General features: G+C 40.4%; 1 pseudogene and 6 gene segments (V, D, J or C); all 7 read right to left on the bottom strand.

Annotated features, from left to right (window-relative positions):
* Positions 1-247: 247 nt before the first annotated feature.
* On the bottom strand, positions 248-6,065 carry LOC132860733 (immunoglobulin heavy variable 4-59-like; the record flags this gene model as incomplete). The annotated part of the segment is given in 4 exon segments: positions 248-540; positions 634-738; positions 3,942-3,953; positions 5,951-6,065. Coding segments are annotated over 4 exon segments (525 nt in total), but the record flags the coding sequence as incomplete, so codon positions are not given.
* Positions 6,066-12,522: 6,457 nt separating this feature from the next.
* LOC132860732 (Ig heavy chain V region 914-like) lies at positions 12,523-12,975 on the bottom strand (annotated as a pseudogene).
* A 1,006-nt stretch (positions 12,976-13,981) lies between these two features.
* LOC132860968 (immunoglobulin heavy variable 1-46-like) lies at positions 13,982-14,425 on the bottom strand. The segment is given in 2 exon segments: positions 13,982-14,289; positions 14,383-14,425. Coding segments are annotated over 2 exon segments (351 nt in total).
* A 4,040-nt stretch (positions 14,426-18,465) lies between these two features.
* On the bottom strand, positions 18,466-19,039 carry LOC132860731 (immunoglobulin heavy variable 4-39-like). The segment is given in 3 exon segments: positions 18,466-18,470; positions 18,598-18,906; positions 18,997-19,039. Coding segments are annotated over 3 exon segments (357 nt in total).
* Positions 19,040-22,754: 3,715 nt separating this feature from the next.
* LOC132860730 (Ig heavy chain V region 914-like) lies at positions 22,755-23,206 on the bottom strand. The segment is given in 2 exon segments: positions 22,755-23,071; positions 23,161-23,206. Coding segments are annotated over 2 exon segments (363 nt in total).
* A 1,007-nt stretch (positions 23,207-24,213) lies between these two features.
* LOC132860967 (Ig heavy chain V region 5A-like) lies at positions 24,214-24,657 on the bottom strand. The segment is given in 2 exon segments: positions 24,214-24,521; positions 24,615-24,657. Coding segments are annotated over 2 exon segments (351 nt in total).
* A 1,530-nt stretch (positions 24,658-26,187) lies between these two features.
* On the bottom strand, positions 26,188-26,625 carry LOC132861246 (immunoglobulin heavy variable 1-3-like). The segment is given in 1 exon segment: positions 26,188-26,625. A coding segment is annotated over 1 exon segment (354 nt).
* Between the last annotated feature and the right edge of the window lie 1,366 nt (positions 26,626-27,991).

Raw genomic sequence — 27,991 nt, 5'->3', positions numbered from 1 at the left:
TGTAAAATGAAGGGATTAATAATGGTTCAGAATGAAGACTCTTTCAATAATGTTTTCTTTTTTTATTTAAAAATGACTTTGTGTGACTGTGTTTTAAAATGCTGCAAACGATTCTGACTTCATTCCAGTGGAAGAAAGTGAAAGTGTGACTGAGATGATTTATTAGTTACACTGAGAGGATGTCTGTAACATGTCTCATAAGGTTTTTGTAAGAGGAATCCACTATTCTGTCTCACTTTGGTTCACGAGCGCAGTAATACACAGCTGTGTCTTCAGTCTGCATGTTCTGTCCTCCAATTGTTATTGTGTTAGTAGAAGTGTCTCTGGAGATGCTGAACTTATTTTTCAGTTTCTCACTGTAAGCTGTACTCCCAGCACTATCGATGTATCCAATCCACTCCAGAGCTTTTCCTGCAGGTTGTCGAATCCAAGCTGTAGTGTAGCTCGTAACTGAATATGAAACCTTGCACTGGATGGAGAGACTCTGGACTGGCTGGACTGTCATGGAAGCAGGCTGAGTCAGTTCCTCACCATGCACATCTGTGGAGGAAAACACATGGTGATATCTCACACAATATATGCTGCACCTTTATTCTTCATCTAGTAAATGAATGAATTTGATAAAGCACTCACAAGAAGCAGCTGCCAGCAGGAGCAGTAGAGATGTAGAGTGCAGGAGGCTCACGAGCCGTGCAATGTGTAACACTGGTCTAAAATGAGCCTCACACGATAGAGTTTCTGTGTTCAGAAGGTGTTAGTTACATTTCTATAACAGAGGCTGTGTATTTTGAGACTGGAATGTGTGTATTTCTGCATGTATTTGGACTTTGATGTGTGTATTACAGTGTGTTTTGGAATTGTGGTGTGTTTATTACAGTGTGTATTGGGACTGAGGAGATGTGTGTATTACAGTCTGTACTATAACTGGGATGTGTGTATTACAGTGTGTATTAGGACTGTGATGTGTGTATTATAGTGCTTAAAGTGCTGATGTCTAAGGAGAAGTATCACTGTGTGTCACGGGCGCAGTAATAAACTGCAGTGTCTTCTGTCCTCATGCTGTTCATCTGCAGATACACCTGCTTCTTACTGTTGTCTCTGGAGATGGTGAAGCGGCCCTTAACAGTGCTGGAGTAATATGTAACTACTGCCGCTTGAGATATATGCAACCCATTCCAGTCCTTTTCCAGGTGCCTGTCTGATCCAAGCCATGTCTGAGCCACCAAAGTTAAATCCAGAGGCTGTGCAGGTCAGTTTATGAGACTGATCAGGTTTGATGATCACTGGATCAGACTCGATCAGTGTCTGAATGCAGGAATCTGAAATAGAAGAATATTCAAAGGTAGGAATTAATATTATAAATGAATTAAATATGTTTTATTTTAAATAATGTAACAAATAATACTAACATTGAATGAAGATTGCTAGAGTAAAGTAACTCAAAACTCTGCCTAGTCCCATCTCAAAGAATTAAAATGATTCCTGCTGCTGTAAATGAACACAAACTGCTGCTATGTTGTTGGGCTGAATGTTTCAGCATAAATGGTTCAAACACAGGATTTGGTTTGCATGACACACCCACTAGAGATATAAAAACATCCACAGAGGAACAGACGAGAAGAGAAAACTATTTCTGTAAGTTTCACATTGTCAGGTCACTAACTGTTCTGTTTGTAGTATTAGTTAATGCTCCCTAACACTCCTGCTGCTTGGCTTTGAATTAGAATTTTACCTTTACTGAGTTTGAGTTTCCTGACCCGACTCATTCAGCATTTATTGTTTAAATCAAATATAAAACCACAAAAAGTGAATATAACTGCAGAATTTATAAAATACACAGAATATTGTAGTTAAATATGAATCACTTTTTCAGAATCCCAAAAAATCGTTAATCTGTCCGGTGAGTTAAACGGAGCTGGAGAACGATTAGAGTGTTTAAGAAAGAGACACCGAATACTGTAGGTTCAAATAGACTGAGAAGATTTTCTTTACAAAGAGAGAATTCTAATCGTATTAATTGCTTAAATTCTATGTTGGAATAAAGGTTTTGTACAAAAAAAAAGATTAACTCTGATTTTGCAGACATTTTAACAACAAAAGAAACAATACATCTGTTTAGCTAACAATAACTAAAAATCCTCTGTGAAATGAATTAATAACTAGTTACAACATTTGACAGTAAACTATGTTATACATAAATCAGTGGCATTTTGACCTCTTAATGAATGCAAAGAAAAAAAAAACTCAGGAATCTAAATGATACTTTTTTTAATGTTATCTCTGATTTCCAAAGACTTCCAGTCCCAATAAACTCCTGATTCCTATTCTTATAATTTAAACATGATTTACACTAAAATGTTTAAGGTAAAAAAGTAGTCTGTCTGTTACAGTAACTACTTTAGTACATGTCAGTAGCTGTATCCTGCAGCCCCTTCACCATTACACCAAATGAGTAATAGTACTATTTTGCATGAGGTTAAATTATGTAAACTCTGTCCCTGACTATACATCAATAAAGCTGGATGATTAGAGAGCAGCTCCCACCAGTACAGCTTCAACTGTAACCATGCTGCTTGTTTATCTCCTAGTGTTGGACATATCTACGTCCTGTAAGTTTGTTTAAACCATACATTGTTGTACTTTGTCTATTTCATGTTGAGATCTTTTAGAAAAAAAATATTATGTTTACTATCTATATATTTTTTTATTGCAGTTGTTTTTAGCGCAATTGATTTTACTCAGCCAGGGCATGTGATTGTCCGGCCTGGACAGACTTTGACCACTGGCTGTAAAGTGTCTGGTTACAGCTTGACTGATAGCAGTTATTGTACAAACTGGATTCGACATGCTACTGGGAAAAATATGCAGTGGATTGGATACATTTGTAGTGATGGAAGCACAGGGGGCACAGAGTCACTGAAAAACAGGTTCAGCATCACTCAGGACACCTCCAGTAACACAGTGACCCTCCAGGGTCAGAATGTGCAGATGGAAGACACAGCTGTGTATTATTGTGTGCGCTACCATAACACAGTGCTACAGATAACAGAAGTGCCTGTACAAAAACCTCCTCAGATCAGCATCATGCCTTTTGTCATCGTCCCAATGTTCATCATCTGATCTCTACATTTATCTCCTCATTTACTTTCTCAGTCATATCAATATACTGGAATTGCACAGTGTAGAGTGGCTTTTACAAACACTTTTTATCAGTCTCCTTATTTAAAGAAGTGAGATTTCAGGAAATTCTGTAGTGAGAGTAGAGAGCAGGTGGAGGAATACCTGGAAAGTTAGATGTCTGCTCTGGAAAGAAGAGGAATGAAAGTCAGTCATAGTAAGACAGAATACGTCTGTTTGAACGTGTGTTTGAACGTGACGATGACCGAGTGACTGAATACATTACCCTGATTATTGTCTCGTGATATTGAATGATTATATGATTAGTTACAGTATATATATCCATCCATCCATCCATCCATCTTCTACCGCTTATCCGGGATCTTGTCCTTTCGGTCATGACCCAAAGCTCATGGCCATAGGTGAGGGTAGGAACGTAGATCGACTGGTAAATAGAGAGCTTCGCCTTGCGGCTCAGTTCTTACTTCACCACAACAGACCAGTATATCGACCGCATCACTACAGAAGATACACCGATCCGCCTGTCAATCTCCCGCTCTATCCTTCCCTCACTCGTGAACAAGACCCCAAGATGCTTAAACTCCTCCACTTGAGGCAGGAGCTTTCCACCAACCTGAAGGGGACAAGCCACCCTTTTCCGGCTGAGAACCATGGTCTCGGACTTGGAGGTGCTGATTCTCATCTCCGCGGCTTCACAATCGGCTGCAAACCATCCCAGTGCACGCTGATGGTCCGTATTTGAAGAAGCCAACAGGACTACATCATCTGCAAAAAGCAGAGACGAAATCCCGTGGTCCCCACACCTCCAACACCACCTGTGAATAAGAGCACCTGTTAATCACACTCACACCCCGTTTCATCTCCATATCAATTTAATGTGGGAAATAATTCAGCTGTTTGTTATTATTAATAATGATATGAACGTGTTGTGATGTAATTAACGCTTCCTGTGATGGTCAGATTGAAAACTGATCTATTTCCAGTTCCCTTAAATTAATCTGAATCTCCACCATAATCCATGAAAATGATAATAATTAGATAAACGATCCTTTGTCGTTATCAGTCATGTGTAGGCTGCACTCTAGAGAATTACATTAACACATAAATGATTCTCATGTCTACAAATTTCCTGGTTTCTGTTTTGAGAAGGTGAATATGAACATGGCTGAAGCTGTTAAAGCCAAACTCACAGTACAGAGGTACAGTTAGACTACGGAGTTCACATATCCAAACCATTCCAGAGTTTTCCCTGGTTTCTGTCTCATCCAGTGCATGTTGTATTCAGTCATATCAAAGAACGTGTCTTACAGGAGATCTTCACAGTTGAAATTGAGATATTCAATTCATAAAGTTACTGCTACAAACATGAAGATAATTATTTTCTAATAATCAATGGCACTGATTACTATGATCACTTTTCCTCTTATACAGCAGCAGTTTGTGAACGGTGACAATTTATTTATTAATTAAAGAAGAATATGGCGAACTCTTTTTACGTTAAACGTTACATTTAATGTTATGGAACTTTAGTAAAATGTATGTATTTAATAATCACTAATTAAAGTCTGACATTTTTATGTTATTTACTGTATTTCCTTCTTGGTTCCTCTGTAAGAATATGACTATAAGAGACAGTCTCAGTGTTCATTGTGTCACAGAAATACATAGACATTGTGGAGTATCTAGATCTGACTGAGGATATGAGAATATGTTGTACTCTAAAGAAACCTACAATGTTACAGTATATTTGTTGAGCTGTAGCGCCACCTGCAGAACTGCCCTCTACATTGCCCTGCAGAACTTGTAAAAATGCCCTCTACATTGAATACGCTTTTCCCTTTGACCACATCTGGGATTTTAGACGATTGATTAACATGTTTGTACCACTGTGGTTTCTAGCACAGTAATAAACAGCAGAATCCTGGGCACTCAAACCAGTCAGTTGCAGATTGTGACAGAGTGAACTGTCCCTTTCGTCAGCAAGGCACTACATACCCCACTACACATTCACTTCTCCTCCGTTTCTCGCTACAGTGCTGTGGGTGCACACACACGCCAGTTAGCACGCCGCTCGCTCGCATACATGCCGCACACACTCACTTCATTCTTTCATTCCGGACAATAAGCGCGCACACACACACACCACACACACACCACACACACGCCAGTTAGCACGCCGCTCGCTCGCATACATGCCGCACACACTCACTTCATTCTTTCATTCCGGACAATAAGCGCGCACACACACACACCACACACACACCACACACACACCCCACACACACCCCCCACACACCCCACACACACCCCACACACACCCCACACACACACACATGCGCAGTAAAACCGGAAGTCGGCGAGTTTATTTTGATGGAACATTTTTGCTTGCGATTACTATTATTATTATTGTTAATATTATTGGTATCGTTCTCATTATTGCTGTTATTATTGTTATTACTATTGTTATTATGTTTATTATTTATATATAATGTTATAACTCCTTTCTATGGCTGGGTAAAGATTCCGACCCCTCTGGGAGAAATGGTTGAGTCCAGGGGGAGGGGTTTACCCTTTAAAAACCAGTCTCCCATTTCAGTTCGGGTTTGAAGTGGTAGGAGTGTGAAGTGGAGTTTTGGAATTGGAAGCGAGTCAAGTAAATGCACAATTGTAGGTGCTGTATGCTTGCACATAGTTTTCTTTATTTTCTCAGATTTTCTTTGGTTTTCTTTATTTTTCCACTTTTCTGGGGAGTTATAAAGATTTTGGACTTTGCACTCGAGCACATTGTAAATAAACACCACTTTAACATCACAGCGAGTATTGCCATCATTTGGGTAGAAGGCGAACCCGTAAGGCCGCTCTACCACATTTGGTGTCAGAAGTGGGATGGCTACTCGCAGGATAGTGCCAAGAGGACGCAAGGCCATGATGGTGCTTCGTTCCCAGACCCGGGCAACCACTGAGGAAGATGGAGCCTGGGGAAAGGTGGATTCCACTGAGGAAGAGAGAGAGGAGGAGTGGGGTCCTCCTGTCCGACCCAAGGGTAGAGGTGTTCCGACAGTTCATGCATGCACAGGAACAGCAAGAGAAACGCTATCTCCAAGCGCTGCAGTCTCTGCAGGAAACCATGCGGCAAGCCTTCCAACCGGCTTCTTCATCTCTGGGCCTGGAGAGTCCATGAATGGAGCTGCCCACCCCAGCAGCCCGGAGGAATACTACTGCACTGAGGGTCCAGAGCACACCGACGCCCACCAGTCAGCCAATGCTCAGAACCGAGCCAAAGTTGCCAAGCTTCCAGCAAGGGGAAGACATCGAAAACTATCTGCATCGGTTCGAGTGGCTTGCCAGAACCTGGAAGTGGCCGGAGGAAGAATGGAGCTATCAGCTGGTTCCACTGTTGACCGGGCAAGCGCTGGAGGCCTATCTGGCGATGGATGAAGACCAAGCAGCAGTCTACAGCGAACTCAAGAAGGCACTGTTGGAGAAGTTTAACGTCTCTCCAGAAACCTATCGTCAGCGGTTTCGTGCAACTACGACCCCAGTTGGGGAGACACCCTCCGAGACATATAATCGGCTGAGGCATCTTTACCGCCGTTGGGTGCGACCGGGACTATACACCAAGGAGTAGATTGGTGAGATGGTCATCCTGGAGCAGTTTCTCCGAGTCCTGCTGTACGAAATCAGGACATGGGTAAAGGAACGGGAGCCGAGATCTGGGCTAGCTGCTGCAAAACTCGCCCAGCAGTATCGGAACGCTCACCAAGAGGGTCGTCATTTCCAACCAACGAAAGGTGACCAGAGGAGTTCTACCAGTGGATGGAGTGCTGGAGAATCTCGTCGCGACGTTCAAGACAGAAAGGGGGATAAAGACACCAGAGAGCAGAAAATCACGTGTAACTATTGTCAACAGCCAGGACACAAAGCAACCGTGTGCCCAGCAAGAAAAGCCAAATTGACGGGGTTTTGTTATGTCCCAAGGAAGGAGGACAGTACAGTGAATTGTATGGGGAACCCCCAACTCATCCCAGTGACCGTTAATGGGAAGGAGTTGACCGCTTTGTTGGACACTGGGAGTTCAATGTCGCTGGTGAAGAGATGTCACGTGACCAGCGTGTCTTTCACAAATTACACAAAACTACAATGTGTGCATGGGGATGTGAAACAGTACCCCCAGACAGAGGTGAATGTGAACATTAATGGACAGACATACCTACTTACGGTGGCGATGGTGGAAACTCTACCGGCGGATGTGATTTTGGGACGTGACGTACCGGTATTTCCAGAACTGGTACAAGTGAACTGGGAAGAAGAATGATCAAGACCCAACGTCCAGCTAGCATGTCCAGTTGTCACTCGGGCCCAAGATGGGACTGCAGCCGTTGCCGGACTTGGACAGTAGTTTGCTTCAAGGTGGGACCAAGGGGCCCAGGAAATCACGTCGGCAACGCCGGCTAGAGAAAGGACTTGGTACACCAGTGCCGGAGATCAAAACTGAAGGACTGGAGGTGAGTGGATGGACGGTACCTGTGAACATTGTGAAGTTGCAGCACGCCAACGAGTCACTGAAGCCTTTGTTCGAGAAAGCGTTGCAAGGCAAACAACCAGACGTGTGTGGGGAGAGGTATATCATCACCAACGATATGCTCTACATGCAAGCCTCAGATGTAACCCGGTTGGTGTTTGCGAAATGTTGTCGCCCCGTGGTGTTGCACCTGGCACATACAGTTCCCTGGGCAGGACATCTTGCGCTGCAGAAAACCTACGCACGCATCAGCTCACGATTCACCTGGCCATCTATGTACATGGATGTACAAAAGTACTGCGCCACATGCCCCACCTGTCAGCAGACCAGTGCTGTGCGACGACGAGACAGGGCCCCTCTACAACCATTGCCCGTGATCTCTGTACCATTCTGACGCATCGCTATGGACATAGTAGGGCCACTGGAGAGGAGCAGTACAGGATATCAGTATATACTTATCAGTGACTACGCAACTAGGTACCCGGAGGCATTTCCTCTCCGCTCCATCACCACCCCTAAGATCATAAATGCTCTCATTCAGCTGTTCTCTCGGGTTGGAATCCCAGAAGAAATACTCACGGACCAAGGGACCAACTTCACCTCAAAGCTGATGAGACAGTTACACCGACAGCTGGGTATCACCGCTATTAAGACCACCCCATATCACCCACAGACAGATGGACTGGTGGAACGCTTCAAAAGCATGCTGCGTAAATTTGTGTCGGAAACTGGAAGGGACTGGGATAAATGGCTACCCTTCTTGCTGTTTGCCTACCGGGAGGTGCCACAAGCATCGACTGGCTTCTCACCTTTCGAGCTCCTGTACGGTTGGCAGGTCCAAGGACCTCTGGATCTCCTCTGGAAAAACTGGGAGGACCCTTGTTCAGAAAAGAAGGCGGAAAAGGGCATAGTCCAGTATATCCTGGAGATGAGGGATCGACTGGAGAACTACAGGAAGCTGGCAGAGGAGAACCTCCGAAAGGCTCAGAAGGCACAGAAAACATGGTATGACCAGCAAGCCCGTTCCAGAGAGCTACGACCAGGTCAAAAGGTGTTGTTGTTGCTGCCAACATCCACGAGCAAGCTCCTTATGAAGTGGCAGGGACCCTACAGTGTTATACGGAGGATGGGGCAGACAACTTATGAGATCCATCACCCGGACAAAGGCAAAGCGACACAGACCTACCACATTAACCTGCTGAAAGAGTGGAGAGAGCCTCCCAGCGAAAAGGTCGAACCGGTACTGCTCATCCAAAAGGTGGAGGAGGATCAGGAGGAGGATCACCCGGAACCAAAAGCTAGTGAGCAGGCCCAGCCAGCAGAGGTAGACCTTGGACATCTGGGGGCACCCAAACAGGCTGAGCTGCAAACGCTCTTTGGTCGATACCCCGCGTTGTTTCGTCAGAGGCCTGGACGGACCGACCTGATTCACCACCAGATCCGCCTGACTGATACAACTCCATCTCGGCAAAGACCGTATCGGGTACCCGAGAGGCTGGTGGCCCCACTGAAGGCAGAAGTCAGGACTATGCTGGAGATGGGAGTAATTGAGCCATCAAGTAGTGAATGGAGTAGTCCGGTGGTCATCGTACCGAAGAAGGACAACACCCTCCGCATCTGCATTGATTTCCGTCGATTAAACTCCCAATCCCAGTTCGACGCATACCCGATGCCACGCATTGACGATCTGCTGGAAAAGATCGGGAGAGCCAAATATGTGACGACACTAGACCTGTGTAAAGGCTACTGGCAGGTGCCTCTGGAGAAGACATCCAGGCCTTACACAGCGTTCAGGAACCCACTAGGATTGTACCAGTTCACGGTTCTTCCCTTTGGCCTGCACGGGGCACCAGAAATGTTCCAGAGGTTGATGGACCGGGTGCTGCAGGGCGGGGAAGAGTGGTCAGCCGCATATCTGGACGATGTGGTGGTCCACAGCGAGACCTGGGCTGATCACCTAAGCCACCTGGAAGAGACCCTGAGGAGGATCCAGGAGGCAGGCCTGACCCTGAACGTGGCCAAATGTGCGTGGGCCAAGGCTGAGGCAGACTACCTGGGTTACCGGTTGGGTGAGGGAGAGCTAAGGCCCCAAGTGGACAAAGTGGAGGCCATTCGCAACAGCCCGAGGCCTACAACTAAGAAGGAGGTCAGGTCCTTCTTAGGACTGGTGGGATGGTACCGGTGGTTCATCCCAAATTTCTCCACCACCGCAGTACCGCTGAGCAACCTGCTGGGGAAGGCAGTGAAGAACCCAATACGGTGGACTGAAGACTGTGAGACAGCCTTCGTCACGCTGAAGGAAACAATGTGTGCAGAGCCTGTCTTATGCAGTCCAGACTTCACAAAGCGGTTTACCGTCCAGGTTGATGCATCTTCGGTGGGAGTTGGAGCAGTCTTGACCCAGGGTGAGGAAGGCAACGAGAGACCAGTTGCCTTCCTGAGTCGGAAACTGCTGCCACGTGAAACCCGGTATTCCACCATTGAGAAAGAATGCCTGGCAATCAAATGGGCCCTGGAGAGCCTAAAGTATTACCTGCTAGGAAGGGAATTCACCCTGGAAACTGACCACAGAGCCTTAACCTGGATCCACACTATGAAGGACCACAATGCTCGGGTGACCCGGCTCGCGGCTTGGAGAGGGGGAAGGTGATGCGACAGAGTGAACTGTCCCTTTCGTCAGCAAGGCGCTACATACCCCACTACACATTCACTTCTCCTCCGTTTCTCGCTACAGTGCTGTGGGTGCACACACGCCAGTTAGCACGCCGCTCGCTCGCATACATGCCGCACACACACTCACTTCATTCTTTCATTCCGGACAATAAGCACACACACACACACAAACACCATAACACCATTTTGGAGTTGTCTCGGGTAATTTCCAAACGTCCCTCAATGTCTTTGGCGTTTATTGTTTTACTGGCATCAGACCAGATAGCCCCAATCCATTCTAGAGCTTTTCCAGCTTTTTGTCTGATCCATTTGTCTGATCCACACTTTCTCACACGTTTACACAAATTCTAATTTGTTGATGTGATTATTATTAGTCAAAGACACTACTTTATATAAAGTCCAGGAAAGTGATGTGATTATAATAGTGTAGCCTGCTTGGATGTTATGTTTTAGAACACAACATTGTTTTTGTATGTGATATTTTCTTTTTGACTGATGAATGTATTGTTATGGTCCTGTAAGTGGCATCCTATCCTCAAACATAGCTAATTGATGTCTTAAGCCCATTGGTTCAGGGCCTGGGCTTGGGCCTGGGCCTGGGTGATTGGATGGGGCAGGTATTTGTCGTAATGGTGATTGAAGACGAGAAGAGAGAGTCGGACATTTTTGTTTTTTTGTGCTGGAGAGACACGCAGAGGTGTCGCTCGTTATAAATACTTTGTTTGCTTTTTACTCCTTTCAAGGTGACAGGATACAGTGTCCAGTAGACACTTTAAAACAAATGGTTATTTTTCTTTGTATTCTGGAGCAAATATCCAAAGTTCGCTACGGATTATAGGTGTTGTACCTGAACTTTCTTTTGCTGCTGAGGGAAAACGTGCTCATGTGTTCGTGGATCATCAAGGCTATGTCCGAGTAACCTAAATGGATTCTTTGACTTTCTTTGACCCTGGATTCGAGACTGCGACGTGACTGAGTCTAAGTTTTTTTACTTTGTGGTTTATGCCGATTAAAAAGAAGGGGTGAAGTAGCTTATCGCCAAAACGCTCACAAGCATCGTCCAGGCCTGCCACGTTTTTTTTTTTTTTTCTGTTTGTTTTACTAAGTTGGTCATGACCATAACATGTTTCAGTGAAATATATTAGTAAAGTTCAAGTTAGTAAACTTATTACGAATTCTAAGTAGTTTGTAAAATAATAAAGTAATACTTATTGTTCTATTCGTCTTTTTGTCATGTACTTTATTTACTAAATGATTATTTAAGTATTATGTTACAATAGTCTTTAGAGATATAATCATATGGATTTAAATCAACAATATTAACATAAACAAATAACTAGCTTGAAATGTTTTATGATAATTTGTGGGATGTATATATCGTCGCTGTCGGGCGGAAACCTCGTATGTCCAAATTTGGTCAATTACATATTTTTTCACATATCGATGCTATTGTTCAGTCTCCACATGGGTCTGTTATTTTTACAAGTTATAAACCAATCTAAAGCCTTGAAAATAGCTTGAGCGCAAATCTCATAACTCCATTGGACACTTCAACTGTCCACCTCTTCCTCACTCCGCGGGAGAGCTTCACGGCATATTTCTCCTCAAGAAGAGTCGCAACGAATCAACACGTCTTCTGAGGTAAATGTCTTCAAAACACTGGGCTCAAAGAAAAAAAAACCTTGACCCCCGCTAGTTCTGGTGCTCGTCTGAGGACAGGAATTTAGCGCAAGACAATCCACTGCAACGCGGACTAAACCCAGTGCACGGCAGATAAGGTATGGCGTTTGTTTAATTTCCTGAAAGATAACGGTTTTGGACATCTGAGGATTCCGCCCGACAGCGACGATTTGCATCATGACATCATGAGAGAAAACATGTGGGAGTCATGATGATGTAACAGAGAGGAACAGCAACTAATACTTCAATCTACATTATCAAAAGTTTTTGTTAGTAATATGATTATTACAGTGTTTATCATGTGCAGTAACATTAAAGATTTGTATTATGGTTTAAAATCTTTATTACAATTATTAAAAAAATGAACTAACTTTAATCTCTTTGTTCTCATTTGTGGATTATTTATTTATTTATTTTACATTTTCTAAGATTTGGATAGATCAGTCTTGTGTCTTGTTATTGTGAACGCTGAATGAGTAGTTTTTGTACAGGGATGTTGTTTATTCGTCTCACTGTGGTCGCCGAGCGCAGTAATACACAGCTGTGTCTTCAGTCTGCATGTTCTGTCCTGTTAATGTCACTGTGCTGCTGGACGTGTCTCTGGAAACCTGAAACCTGCTTTTCAGTTTTTCAGTGGGAGCCAGTGCTCCCACCAGAACATATGGTTCCGATCCACTCTAGAGTTTTTCCTGCAGGTTGTCGTATCCAGTCTGTACAGTAGCTGCTATCAGTTAATGAATATCCAGACACTTTACAGGTCAGAGTCAGTGACTGACCAGGAGTTAATACTGTGGATCCGGTCTGGATCAGCTCAACACTGTGAACACCTGTTAAAGAAAAGTTATTTTAATGATGTAAAAGCAAAAAGCTTTAAGGAACCAAAATTGTATTACATGTCAAATGTAAAAACACTTACAGTGTACGGCTGCCAGCAGCAGCAGCAGTAGGGATGTAGAGATCATGGTGTGTGTTGGAGCAGAAGAAGTAAAAGCTCTTTGTCTTTGTTGCTTAAATATATAACAGAGAAGGACATTTGCATAGAGACACTCCTTATCTTAGGGTCAACATGGGATGGATTCTTATATATAAATATAAATGAGAAAACCTCCTCATCTTTTAAACATGTCTGTATTTTTTAGAGATATCTATCACTGCAGCTTGAGTTTATGTTTGAACCAATAAGAAGCTTAAGGCAGGTGTTAATGAGTAAGTTTATACACTATCAGGTGTATTCAGGTGAATTTATAATAAGAAAACTCACAGAAATTATTATTCATTTAAATCAGGAAGTTATTTTATATACATGTATTGCTATATTTAATTTAGAACCTTACATTATAACAGCATTATAAAATACATCTTGTCATGTTACTGAGAAACCTCACAACCACAGGAGGATGTAGTTACATAAATTATAGTGTTTTTATTTGTCCAACCTGTGTTTAACAACCCACATAACTAATCACACATTATGGAAAGAGTGAAAAAGAAGAGAAAATGTAGATATTTGTCTGATAATGACTGATACTGAATAAGTCTCATACAGAATGCAGTTTGTGGATTCACTTTTTTTCACTTTATTTGTTGAGCTCTGCTGCCTCCTTCAGTTGTTTCAGTTATTGAACCTCAGACTATGAGAACAGACGGTGTGTTAAACACAACACACTGCTGGAAACATGCTGCATTATTCCTGAATCCACTCATTAAACACTGATTCCAACTGCTGATTAAAAATCCTGTAAAATGAAGGGATTAATAATGGTTCAGAATGAAGACTCTTTCAATAATGTTTTCTTTTTTATTTAAAAATGACTTTGTGTGACTGTGTTTTAAAATGCTGCAAATGATTCTGACTTCATTCCAGTGGAAGAAAGTGAAAGTGTGACTGAGATGATTTATTAGTTACACTGAGAGGATGTCTGTAACATGTCTCATAAGGTTTTTGTAAGAGGAATCCACTATTCTGTCTCACTGTGTGTAACGAGCGCAGTAATACACAGCTGTGTCTTCAGTCTGCATGTTCTGTCCTCCAATTGTTATTGTGTTAGTAGAAGTGTCTCTGGAGATGCTGAACTTATTTTTCAGTTTCTCACTGTAAGCTGTACTCCCACCAGGTCTGATGAATCCAATCCACTCCAGAGTTTTTCCTGCAGGTTGTCGAATCCAAGCTGTATAATAGCTCGTAACTGAATATGAAACCTTGCACTGGATGGAGAGACTCTGGCCTGGCTGGACTGTCATGGACGCAGGCTGAGTCAGTTCCTCACCATGCACATCTGTGGAGGAAAACACATGGTGATATCTCACACAATATATGCTGCACCTTTATTCTTCATCTAGTAAATGAATGAATTTGATAAAGCACTCACAAGAAGCAGCTGCCAGCAGGAGCAGTAGAGATGTAGAGAACATGGTGTGTGTTGTTTGGACTGGAGTCTTCTCTGTTCTCCAAAGTTTAACACACACCATCACATCATATAAATAGAGTGAGATCCAGCTCTGACACTTGGATTTGTTTATCTGCTGATGATGGGAGGAGGATGTATCTGAAATGTATTTAAATCATGAGGAGGAGATTCATCTGATCTGAATTCATAATGGAACAGCAGCCTTTCTATCAAATACTGTCATTTTCCCAAACCAGAAATCTTAAAGACTCAATGAAGGAAACAAGGAACACAAATGAATTTTAGCATAATAATTATAATTATCTGTATGCTTGAGGATCCTTTTGAACATTGATACGTACAAGATCTAAATTAATCAAATGTTTAATCAGGCTTTTGTTTGTATAAAATTAGACAATCATTCCTTTCACTCGATCGACTCCACTTGAATTTTCCATGAAATCAGGTTTTCCATAATAAAGAGCCTTATTTACTGATCAACACTAAACAGGTCACCACAGACATTTTATGTAACTGAGTTTAATCCGAGTGTCATGATGCTGGATGCAGTCAGAGCAGAATGTGAAAAGAGAGATTGTCTAAATGTGCAGATGGAAACAGATGGAGATGGTTGAGTTTGTACAGACTGCCCTCTAGTGGCAAAAAGACCTGGTGTCAGATGATACACACCTAAAATGAGAAAATGTTTCAAATGTCCTGGCTGTCAATTAAAAAACTTTCACATGGACCAGCAATGAAAATAAAGTAAGTAGGAATTCAGTAATGGATCATTTTTATCAGCATGGTTTAAAAGAGAGAAAACACTCAGATACAGTATCAGCAGTAACATAGTAAATCATTTGGTTTAAATAATCAGTTAATTGGGAAATCAATATTAGTCTCAATGATTATGGCACTGAGCTCTTTTTCTAGTTTGTGAACATCTACTTGCATATTTCTCAATCTGTCATTTCAACTCAATTTATTTCTGTAATGCATTTAACAATGGACTTTGTCTCAAAGCAGCTTTACATAAGTACAGAAACATAAAATAAAAATTTTAAAGTTTACATTTTAGCTAATTCTGGTTTTCCAATGATCAATTAATAAAACTCATTTGGTGAGATGATAAAAAAACTTTTTGTGTTTGTTTTCTTCCTTTTAATTTGTACATTACCAAAAAAAGTAATCAAATTATACGATGTTCATATTTCACATTTAATTGCACGGGATTCTTATTAATTATTAGATATAGATCGAGGAGTTTTTGGATGGTTTTTGTTCATTCAGGATGAAGAGATAAAGCCTGAGTGCTGAGTGTTGAGTCAAAGCAGCTTTACACAAGTACAGAAACATAAAATAAAAATTTTAAAGTTTACATTTTAGCTAATTCTGGTAAATAAATTCATTCAATAAATTAATAAAAATCATTTGGTGAGATGATAAAAACTTTTTGTGTTTGTTTTCTTCCTTTTCATTGGTACATTACCAAAAAATACATAATCAAATTATACTCCTCTCCTCTCCTTGAAAATTTTAACTTAAAAGTTAAAGATGCTATTGATGGTATAGCTCCAGTAAAGGTCAGTATGATCACTGGCAGACGTAAAGCACCTTGGAGAAACACAACAGCTGTACAGAGCATGAAAAGAACATGCAGAAAAGCTGAACGTACGTGGCGGAAAACTAAATTTGAAGTACATTATAGCATCTATAAGTACAGTCTTCGTGCTTTCAATGTAGAACTAGGCTCAGCTAGACAGATCTTCTTCTCAAACATTATAAACAACAACATAAACAACACTCACACTCTTTTTGCTACTGTAGAGAGACTAACAAACCCCCAAATCAAGCTCCTAGTGAAATGCTCTCTGACAACAAATGCAATGAGTTTGCAACCTTTTTCTCTGAGAAAATCAGTAATATCAGAATGGCAATAAATACGGCCTCATATGGTAATGTGGTCAGTCAGACCTCATTACAACAACCTCAGAAATTTGTCATTTTCTCAGAATTTGACATAATTGATATAAAAACCTTGGAAGAAACAGTACAACATCTTAAAGCATCAACTTGCAGCCTTGACACCCTCCCCACATCCTTTCTCAAAAAGGTACTTAACTGTTTAGAAACTGACCTCTTAAAAATAGTAAATACCTCTCTGCTCACAGGCACTTTTCCAGAGTCCCTAAAAACGGCAGTTGTTAAGCCTCTCCTAAAAAAAAAGAGTAACCTATACAAAACCATACTTAGCAACTACAGACCAATCTAAAAAAAAAACATCTTCCTTTTATAGGCAAGATCATTGAAAAGGTTGTTTTCAATCAGCTGAACAAATTCTTAAACTCAAATGGCTATCTGGACAAATCTGGTTTCCGCCAGCATCACAGCACAGAGACAGTGCTCATAAAGATAATAAATGATATTCGCTTAAACTCTGATTCAGGTAAAATATCTGTGCTGGTGCTACTAGATCTTAGTGCTGCCTTTGACACGGTAGATCACACCATACTCTTACATAGACTGGAAAACTGGGTAGGGCCTTCTGGGATGGTCCTCAAATGGCTTAAATCATACCTAAAAGGGAGAGGTTACTATGTGAACATAGGTAACCATAAATCTGAGTGGACATCCATGACATGTGGAGTCCCACAGGGCTCAATTCTTGCACTGCTTCTCTTTAATTTGTATATGCTCCCAATTGGTCAAATAATGAAAAAGAACCAAATTGCTTACCACAGCTATGCAGATGACACCCAGATATACTTAGCCCTGTCCCCTAATGACTACAGCCCCATTGACTCTCTATGTAAGTGCATTGATGAAATTAACAGTTGGATGCGTCAAAACTTCCTCCAGTTAAACAAAGACAAAACCGTCATTGTATTCGGAAATAAAGATGAAACTCTCAAGGTTAACACACACCTTGACTCTAGGGGTCTAAAGACACAAAATAAAGTCAGAAATCTTGGTGTAATTTTAGAGTCTGACCTTAATTTCAGTAGTCATGTGAAAGCGATAAGCAAATCAGCTTACTACCATCTCAGAAATATAGCCAGAATTAGATGTTTTGTCTCAAGACAGTACTTAGAGAAACTTGTTCATGCTTTCATCACCAGCAGGGTGGATTATTGCAATGGACTCCTTACTGGGATCCCCAAAAAGACCATTAGACAGCTGCAGCTCATACAGAATGCTGCTGCCAGAATTCTGACCAGAACCAAAAAATCTGAGCACATCACTCCAGTCCTCAGGTACTTACACTGGCTTCCAGTTACATTTAGAATAGATTTTAAAGTATTGTTACTCGTTTATAAATCACTTCATGGATTAGGACCGAAATACATGACAGATATGCTAATTGAATATAAACCAATCAGACTACTCAGATCATTAGGATCAGGTCAGTTAGAGATACAGAGGGTTCACTCAAAACAAGGTGCGTCAGCATTTAGTTATTATGCCACCTATAGCTGGAATCAGCTTCCAGAAGAGATTAGATGTGCTTCAACAGTAAACACTTTTAATTCAAGATTAAAAACATATCTGTTTAACGCTGCATTTACTAAATGAGCACTGTGCTGCTTCACAATGACTGCACTTTTTATCCAAATTACTTTTACTCCTGTTTTATTCTTTTTAACATATTTTAAACTGTTTTTATTAAACAATCTTTAATTGTTCTTTGTTTTTAATATGATTGTATCGTGTGTCTCTTATTTTTACATATATATATTTTTTTCTCTCTTATAAACTGTTTTCTAATTTCTATGTAAAGCACTTTGAATGACCTCTGTGTATGAAATGTGCTATACAAATAAACTTGCCTTGCCTATACAATGTTTAAATTTCACATTTAATTTCATGGGATTCTTATTAATTATTAGATATAGATTGAGGAGTTTTTGGATCAACCCATGCTTAAAATAACATACCGGTTAAAGCCCCGCCCATTTCAAGACAAGTCCCGGGTTAGGCCCCACCCACTCCGAGTACAGATACAGATACAGATAATTCATATGGTTAACAGATACAGATAATGCTGTACTCGCTCATCCCTAGTGTCTATGCTGAAATATTTGTAATATGGGGATTATTTACTCAGTAAAATGTAGTTGTTATTTAATTAAAGAAGTGAATTGTGATGAGGTTTTTGTGCAGCACTGCAGCTTGTTGTGTCACTGTGAGCTTTACGAGCGCAGTAATACACAGCTGTGTCTTCAGTCTGCATGTTCTGTCCTCGTAAGGTCACGGAGTTACTGGAAGTGTCACGAGAGACCACAAACTTGTCTTTAAGTGAATCTTTCTTATAAATATCTCCATCATAATAAATGGTGTTGATCCATTCTAAAGCTTTTCCTGCAGGATGTCGAATCCAAGCTGTTCCATAGTGGCTGCTCTCATCAGTGATAGAAGCTCCAGACACTTTACAGGTGATGGTTAAAGTCTCTCCTGGCTTTATAAGCAGTGAGTCTGGCTGGATGAGCTCAGTAGCACAGAACACATCTGTAAAAAGAGAAAAAGAAAAGGTGGACATGTCGAACTGAAAGGATCAATAACAATAATCAATAATAAAGCTTCAATCCAAACACTCACAGGGGGCGAGAGCCAGCAGCAGCAGTGGAGCTGAAGCAAACATGTTTGTGTTGAAGGAAGACTAATGAGAAGTGTTTCCTCTCTAGATCAGAACGCTGCTAATATTACAAGAGGAGATGCAGATTTGCATAAACATTACAGAGAGGCTGTGTTGAGTGCAGCTCTGCAGCTGTTAATCACACTCACACCCCGTTTCATCTCCATATCAATTTAATGTGGGAAATAATTCAGCTGTTTGTTATTATTAATAATGATATGAACGTGTTATGATGTAATTAACACTTCCTGTGATGGTCAGATTGAAAAGTGATCTATTTTCAGTTCTCTTAAATTAACCTGAATCTATACCATAATCCATGAAAATGATAATAATTAGATAAACGATCCTTTATGTCATTATCAGTCATGTGTAGGCTGCACTCTAGAGAATTACATTAACACAGAAATTCTCATTCTCATGTCTGCAAATTTCCTGGTTTCTGTTTTGAGAAGGTGAATATGAACATGGCTGAAGCTGTTAAAGCCAAACTTACAGTACAAAGGTACAGATATTATGGGGATCAGAAATGGTGTCACTTGGCCTTTAGAGAGTCTGAATGCTGCAGAAATATATTTAACATTTCAATAAAACATTACAGAGTTTAAAACAAAATGTTAATGAGCTCTTTAATAAATATAGAACATAACAGATAAATGATAACAGGACATGTGACTTGTTCAAAATAAACTCTGTGTGAAAATGTGTGTCTGGTTTTTGTACAGCTGCTTCCTCAGCTCCAGTCACTGTGGCTTGTCGGGCGCAGTAATAAACCGCAGTGTCCTCTGTCCTCAGGGTCTTGGCCTCTAAGTACTGTGTGCTTGCTGAGACGTCTTCTGTAAAGGTGAGCTGGTTCTTCACAGACTCTGCGTATGTTCCTGCATTATTGCCTGTACTCATCTCGCCAAGCCATTCCAGAGCTTTCCCTGGTTTCTGTCTGATCCAGTGTATGTTGTAGCTTGTCATTGAATATCCATTTATCTTACAGGAGATCTTCACAGTTTCTCCAGGTCTCTTTACCACAGCAGGAGACTGGTCCAGTCTGATCTCATCACTGCTGACACCTAGCAGATAAAACATAACAAAGATCATCATCAACACAGTCAAGATATTCTGAGGGAAGAAATATACAGTACAGAAGTCTCAGGTACCTTTGGTTAACATTATAACAAAGATGTAGTACTGAGTGACCCTCAGCCCCATCATCATGCTCTTTGATTCAGTCGTGTGACACAAACTTCGGGTGAACAAGAGGCTGTTTTTTTAATAACAGGGTGAATTTGCATAAACACACTTCAGCTGTTAGATTTCATAGCTTCATGAATCCTTCACAAAAACAAGCAGCTGCTGCCCCCTACAGGTGCAGATACAAAATATTATAATGTTCTGGCTGCCAGAAAAAAAAGACTTTCACATGGAGCAAAAATGAAAATATATTTTTTTATCAGCATGGTTTAAAAGAGAGAAAACACTCAGATACAGTATCAGTAGTAACATAGTAAATCATCTGGTTTAATTAATCAGTTAATTGGGAAATCAATATTAGTCTCAATGATTATGGCACTGAGCTCTTTTTCTAGTTTGTGAACATCTACTTCCATATTTCTCAGTCTGTCACATCATGAAATATAGGCAATATTTATTACATACATTCAATTAAATAAATCTAACATCAGTATAAATGTCCAGACAATGTTCAGAACAGTCCAGTAAAAGTCAGCAAGTGGTAACATGTAAGTCAGAGACACTGTAAACATTTTGGTTCTTTCACCTCCATGAATCTGAAAATGTGGGTTTGTCATGTGACTATAGTAAGTCTGTGTTTTTGTACTGATGTCTAAGGGGAAGTATCACTGTGTGTCACGGGCGCAGTAATAAACTGCAGTGTCTTCTGTCCTCATGTTGTTCATCTGCAGATACACCTGCTTCTTACTGTTGTCTCTGGAGATGGTGAAGCGGCCCTGAACAGCACTGGAGTAATATACGCTAGTAACTTCGATGCTTGCAACCCATTCCAGCCCTTTTCCAGGCGCCTGTCTGATCCAAGCCATGTAATAGCTACCAAAGTTAAATCCAGATCCTGTGCAGGTCAGTTTATGAGACTGATCAGGTTTGATGATCACTGGATCAGACTCGATCAGTGTCTGACTGCAGGAATCTGAAATAGAAGAATATGTAGGAATTAACATCAAAACAGGAACAAAACATTTTTTTAAATGATGTAATAAATAATACTAACATTGAATGAAGATTGCTAGAGTAAAGTAACTCAAAACTCTGTCTAGTCCCATCTCAAAGAATTAAAATGATTCCTGCTTCTGTAAATGAACACAAACTGCTGCTATGTTGTTGGGCTGAATGTTTCAGCATAAATGATTCAAACACAGGATTTGGTTTGCATGACACACCCACTAGAGATATAAAAACATCCACAGAGGAACAGACGAGAGGAGAAAAAGCTTCCTGTAAAACTCCTGGTGTGTTTCATGCTGTCAGCTTCATCACTGCTCTTTACTCATTAGATCTCATGTCCTTTTAGTCCATCACTGTGGATCACTGGAACATCCAGAAGAACATTCTGCTATACTTATTGCACAGAAATATATATAACACTACCAACTGCATAAGGTGAACACTTTCTAAAAAAAAAAAAACACTTACAAATTTGCAGTCTGTGAATATTATTCTCATAAATAATAAGTTCAGCATTTTCCTGTGTACATCAGATCAGCTGTTAGATAGCAGCACTGTTCTTATGCATGTAAAGTCATCGTGATGATACTGAGCACTTACACATTACAGAGGACACATGAAGAATTCAACATTATGAAGTCCAGTAAAAAGAGTGAAATAGTGAAAGGAATCACTATATACAGATTTATCTTTTTTCCCTACAAATATGTAAAAGTCAATTCCACTGGACAAGGAACAATGATTCAGTGGACTGCAGGACAGTAATCTGGTCATGATCAATCTAATTCATAACTCAATTATAATGTGATGTAGAGATGACAGGGTTTATTCAATAGATTTAAAACGTACACATTAAAGATGTAATTTTAGTTTAAATTTTAGCACTACAATCTAATCTAATCAACTGACAAACAGTTAGCTGATGTCTTGTCACACTTCTGAGAAACTCAGAAGCAAAATATTAGTTACTTACTATATACTTACTGTGTAGTTGATCAAATGGTGAATATTATACAGTCTGGAGCTGTAAGGTCTTAGCTTCATAAGAATGGTGTCTTTATTGTTTATGACTTTAATGTAAATCCCAGGAGAACATGTTCTCATATTTATGACACACTGTCAGTCATTAGATCTTTAACTTGTTGGTTAGATGTTGTGAATAAAGAAAGAGCGACCATCACAGGCCTTAAAGCTTAAAGAAAAACGTAATGTGCAATAATTTCTAATGTGTTTGCAGTTTAAATATACAGGATACAGATAAGGACCAAAGGTCGAGTAAACATTTACTGTTGGTCTGTCAGTAAAATTGGAAAATTATGTGTACTACAAATACAAAAAAGATATAAAAACATTTCTCCATCTGTCTTTGTCTGTAATCATTTATTATTTCCTTTCAGAATAAATGAAGCGTGATGGAATATAAAAATGGATGTGTGTGGTGGTCGGGGAAATCTTATCAGATGCAAGTGGAGGAGAATTTTATTTCAGTGTACTTGGAGTTTTTGTACAGGGATGTTGTTTATTCGTCTCACTGTGGGTTACGAGCGCAGTAATACACAGCTGTGTCTTCAGTCTGCATGTTCTGTCCTGTTAATGTCACTGTGCTGGTGGACGTGTCTCTGGAAGCCTGAAACCTCCTTTTCAGTTTCTCACTGTAGTAAGTGTTACCATTACCACATATACCTCCGATCCATTCCAGAGTTTTTCCTGCAGGTTGTCGTATCCAGTGTGTACAGTAGCTGCTATCAGTTACTGAATATCCAGACACTTTACAGGTCAGAGTCAGTGACTGACCAGGAGTTAATACTGTGGATCTGGTCTGGATCAGCTCAACACTGTGAACACCGGTTAAAGAAAAGTTATTTTAATGATGTAAAAGCAAAAAGCTTTAAGGAACCAAAACTGTATTACATGTTAAATGTAAAAACACTTACAGTGTACGGCTGCCAGCAGCAGCAGCAGTAGGGATGTAGAGATCATGGTGTGTGTTGGAGCAGAAGAAGTAAAAGCTCTTGGTCTTTGTTGCATAAATATATAACAGAGAAGGACATTTGCATAGAGACACTCCTTATCTTAGGGTCAACATGGGATGGATTCTTATATATAAATATAAATGAGAAAACCTCCTCATCTTTTAAACATGTCTGTATTTTTTAGAGATATCTATCACTGCAGCTTGAGTTTATGTTTGAACCAATAAGAAGCTTAAGGCAGGTGTTAATGAGTAAGTTTATACACTATCAGGTGTTTTCAGGTGAATTTATAATAAGAAAACTTACAGAAATTTATATTCATTTAGAACAGGAAACTTTATTTCTATTCATTTATCATTCTGTTTAATTTAGAACCTTACATTATAACAGCATTATAAAATACATCTTGTCATGTTACTGAGAAACTTCACAACCACAGGAGGATGTAGTTACATAAATTATAGTGTTTTTATTTGTCCAACCTGTGTTTAACAACCCAAATAATTAATCACACATTATGGAAAGAGTGAAAAAGAAGAGAAAATGTAGATATTTGTTTGATAATGACTGATACTGAATGAGTCTCATACAGAATGCAGTTTGTGGATTCACTTTTTTTCACTTTATTTGTTGAGCTCTGCTGCCTCCTTCAGTTGTTTCAGTTATTGAACCTCAGACTATGAGAACAGACTGTGTGTTAAACACAACACACTGCTGGAAACATGCTGTATTATTCCTGAATCCACTCATTAAACACTGATTCCAACTGCTGGTTAAAAATCCTGTAAAATGAAGGGATTAATAATGGTTCAGAATGAAGACTCTTTCAATAATGTTTTCTTTTTTATTTAAAAATGACTTTGTGTGACTGTGTTTTAAAATGCTACAAATGATTCTGACTTCATTCCAGTGGAAGAAAGTGAAAGTGTGACTGAGATGATTTATTAGTTACACTGAGAGGATGTCTGTAACATGTCTCATAAGGTTTTTGTAAGAGGAATCCACTATTCTGTCTCACTGTGTGTCACGAGCGCAGTAATACACAGCTGTGTCTTCAGTCTGCATGTTCTGTCCTCCAATTGTTATTGTGTTAGTAGAAGTGTCTCTGGAGATGCTGAACTTATTTTTCAGTTTGTCACTGTAAGCTGTACTCCCACCAGAATAGATGTATCCAATCCAATCCAGAGCTTTTCCTGCAGGTTGTCGAATCCAAGCTGTATGATGGCTCGTAACTGAATATGAAACCTTGCACTGGATGGAGAGACTCTGGCCTGGCTGGACTGTCATGGAAGCAGGCTGAGTCAGTTCCTCACCATGCACATCTGTGGAGGAAAACACATGGTGATATCTCACACAATATATGCTGCACCTTTATTCTTCATCTAGTAAATGAATGAATTTGATAAAGCACTCACAACAAGCAGCTGCCAGCAGGAGCAGTAGAGATGTAGAGAACATGGTGTGTGTTGTTTGGACTGGAGTCTTCTCTGTTCTCCAAAGTTTAACACACACCATCACATCATATAAATAGAGTGAGATCCAGCTCTGACACTTGGATTTGTTTATCTGCTGATGATGGGAGGAGAATGTATCTGAAATGTATTTAAATCATGAGGAGGAGATTCATCTGATGGAGGATGTGTTGGTTTATAAACTCAACTTTCAACAAGATTTTTTATTTGGAACGTTGTCTTTGAAGTTGTAAACTTGTTTTCTCACAATATTTATGCTATAATTGATCTAAACAATAACTGTAACATTTCTAAAAACACAGATTATTGTAGTTAAATATGAATCAGTTTTGTAGAATCCCAATAATCAAATATCTGTCCGGTGAGTTAAATGAAGCTGGAGAACGATTATAATGTATAAAGTGAGAGAGTTTCTTTACAAAGACTGACATCTAGAGGCACATAAAGAATTATAATTATAATAATAACTTAAATTGTGAGTTACACCGACATCCACTTCAGCAAGCTGCACAAAAGCTTTGGAATAGATTGGTGTGGTATTAATGATGTATTAACTGTGTATTCACTTGTGTTCAGGACAACAATTTATTTTAATGTTGAGACAAAGATGAAACTTTATGTAGATATCTTTGTACTACAGAAGTGTCTTAGCTCTGCTAGCTCATATATACCAGACCCCTCTGGGGACATGTGTACTGCAGAGAGAGGAAAATGACCAGGGATGTTTTTGTACAGGGCTTCAGTGAGTTTGTAGTGTTGTGTGTCTGGCACAGTAATACACAACCGTGTCCTTGACCTGAAAGTTTTGTCCTCTTAAATAAACTGTGCTGCTGGATTTGTCCTGGCTGAGACTGATCTTGCTCTTCATCGTGTCTTTGAGTTCAGTGCTATCACCGCTACACAGATATCTGAGCCATTCCAGTGCTTTTCCAGCAGGTTGCCGTATCCAGTTAATACAATAATTTGACACTGAGATCTTACAAGAGATGGAGAACGACTCTCCAGGCTTCACCAGCACAGAGTCTGTCTGAGTGAGCTCCACCATTAATGTTCTTCCTCTTAGAAGAATTGGTCTTAGAGTGAAATGAACAAAACACTAACGTGTCTCTGTGATTAACTGAACTGAACATGTTCAATCAACAATCGTCTAAAATGAGCCTCACACGATAGTCACAGTTTCTGTGTTCAGAAGGTGTTAGTTAAATTTCTAGAACAGAAGCTGTGTATATTGAGACTGGGGGGTGTGTATTACAGTGTGTATTAGGACTGTGATGTGTGTATTACAGTGTGTATTGGGACTGTGATGTGTGTATTACAGTGTGTATTGGGACTGTGATGTGTGTATTACAGTGTTTATTGGGACTGGGATGTCTACTAGTTTGTTGGTTTAAGGAACAGTCAGAAACACATTAACACAGCGTTAACACACAAGTGTTTTCAGAAGCATGAAAAAAGGGTTTATGTATATTTTTAAAAAAATTGTTTATGCTATACCCACATTTGAGTCATAGCCAGATATATTTATAGATAATTGGAGCAGAAAACAGATACAGAGTGTTTATCTCTCTATGAATTATAAGTGAAGCAACTTCAGTTAGTTCAGTTTCAATGTGTGTCTGGTTTTTGTACAGCTGCTTTCAGCTCCAGTCACTGTGGGGTCTCGGGCGCAGTAATAAACCGCAGTGTCCTCTGTCCTCAGGGTCTTGGCCTCTAAGTACTGTGTGCTTGCTGAGACGTCTTCAGAGAGGAGAAAATACCCTTTCACTGAGTCTGCGTATGTGGGTTCATCTGTTGTACCAGAGTTCACATATCCAAGCCATTCCAGAGCTTTCCCTGGTTTCTGTCTGATCCAGTGCATGAGGTACTCAGTCATATCAAAGCCGTGTATCTTACAGGAGATCTTCACAGTTTCTCCAGGTCTCTTTACCACAGCAGGAGACTGGTCCATTCTGATCTCATCACTGCTGACACCTAGCAGATAAAACATAACAAAGATCATCATCAACACAGTCAAGATATTCTGAGGGAAGAAATAAACAGTACAGAAGTCTCAGGTACCTTTGGTTAACATTATAACAAAGATGTAGTACTGAGTGACCCTCAGCCCCATCATCATGCTCTTTGATTCAGTCGTGTGTCACAAACTTCGGGTGAGCAAGAGGCTGTTTTTTTTATAACAGAGTGAATTTGCATAAACACACTTCAGCTGTTAGATTTCATAGCTTCATGAATCCTTCTCAAAAACAAGCAGCTGCTGCCCCCTACAGGTGCAGATACAAAATATTATAATGTTCTGGCTGTCAGAAGAAAAAAGGAGGGATTCAGAAACTGAACATTTTTATCAGCAAGGTTTAAAAGAGAGAAAACACTCAGATACAGTATCTGTCATGTGTAACGAGCCGCCGGACGAGCGTCGCCATAGAGACGCGTCCCCGGAGTACTAGCGCGCTCCGGACTACACTTCCCATCAGCCACCGTTCTTCCTGATTGCCGCACCAGCTGTTTCTCATTCCCCATTCACATATATTCACGCCAGAACTGCTTACCTGTGCGAGGTCTCGACTTCTCTTTGTACAGTGATTCTGAGCGTTTCCCGTGTTCGATTCTTTGGTTTTCTGTTCTGTTTTTGCCTCTCGATATTTCTGATTGTTTGCCGCCTGCCCTGACCTTACTGCCTGTCCCTGATTCCGATTCTGCCTTCTGTCTCTGATTACTGTTTTGCCCGTTCTGATCTCTGCCTGTACGACCCTGCAAGTGCTTTCTATTAAAACACTTTCTGCTGCACATGGATCCACAGCCGTATGCCGCCTCCTCATTACAGGAGACCTCGCACAGGTAAGCAGTTCTGGCGTGAATATATGTGAATGGGGAATGAGAAACAGCTGGTGCGGCAATCAGGAAGAACGGTGGCTGATGGGAAGTGTAGTCCGGAGCGCGCTAGTACTCCGGGGACGCGTCTCTATGGCGACGCTCGTCCGGCGGCTCGTTACACATGACAGTATCAGCAGTAACATAGTAAATAATTTGGATTTCTAATCATTCATTCATTGATTCATTCATTCATTCATTCATTCATTTTCTACCGCTTATCCGAACTATTCTCAGGCGTCATCGGTCATCGAGGTAGGATACACCCTGCACGGAGTGCCAACCCATCACAGGGCACACACATGCATTTACATTTACTTCCATAGGTCTCAATCTGTGAATTCAATTTAATTCATTTGCATAGCACTATAACAATAGATATCGTCTCAAAGCAGCTTTTATAGAAAAATAAAATAGTTTAAAATTGAGAAATATTTATCTTTAACATTTAT

Source organism: Tachysurus vachellii, chromosome 18 (assembly GCF_030014155.1).
Source record: "Tachysurus vachellii isolate PV-2020 chromosome 18, HZAU_Pvac_v1, whole genome shotgun sequence".
Lineage (NCBI taxonomy): Eukaryota > Metazoa > Chordata > Actinopteri > Siluriformes > Bagridae > Tachysurus > Tachysurus vachellii.
This window is presented reverse-complemented; position numbering and strand designations above follow the sequence as displayed.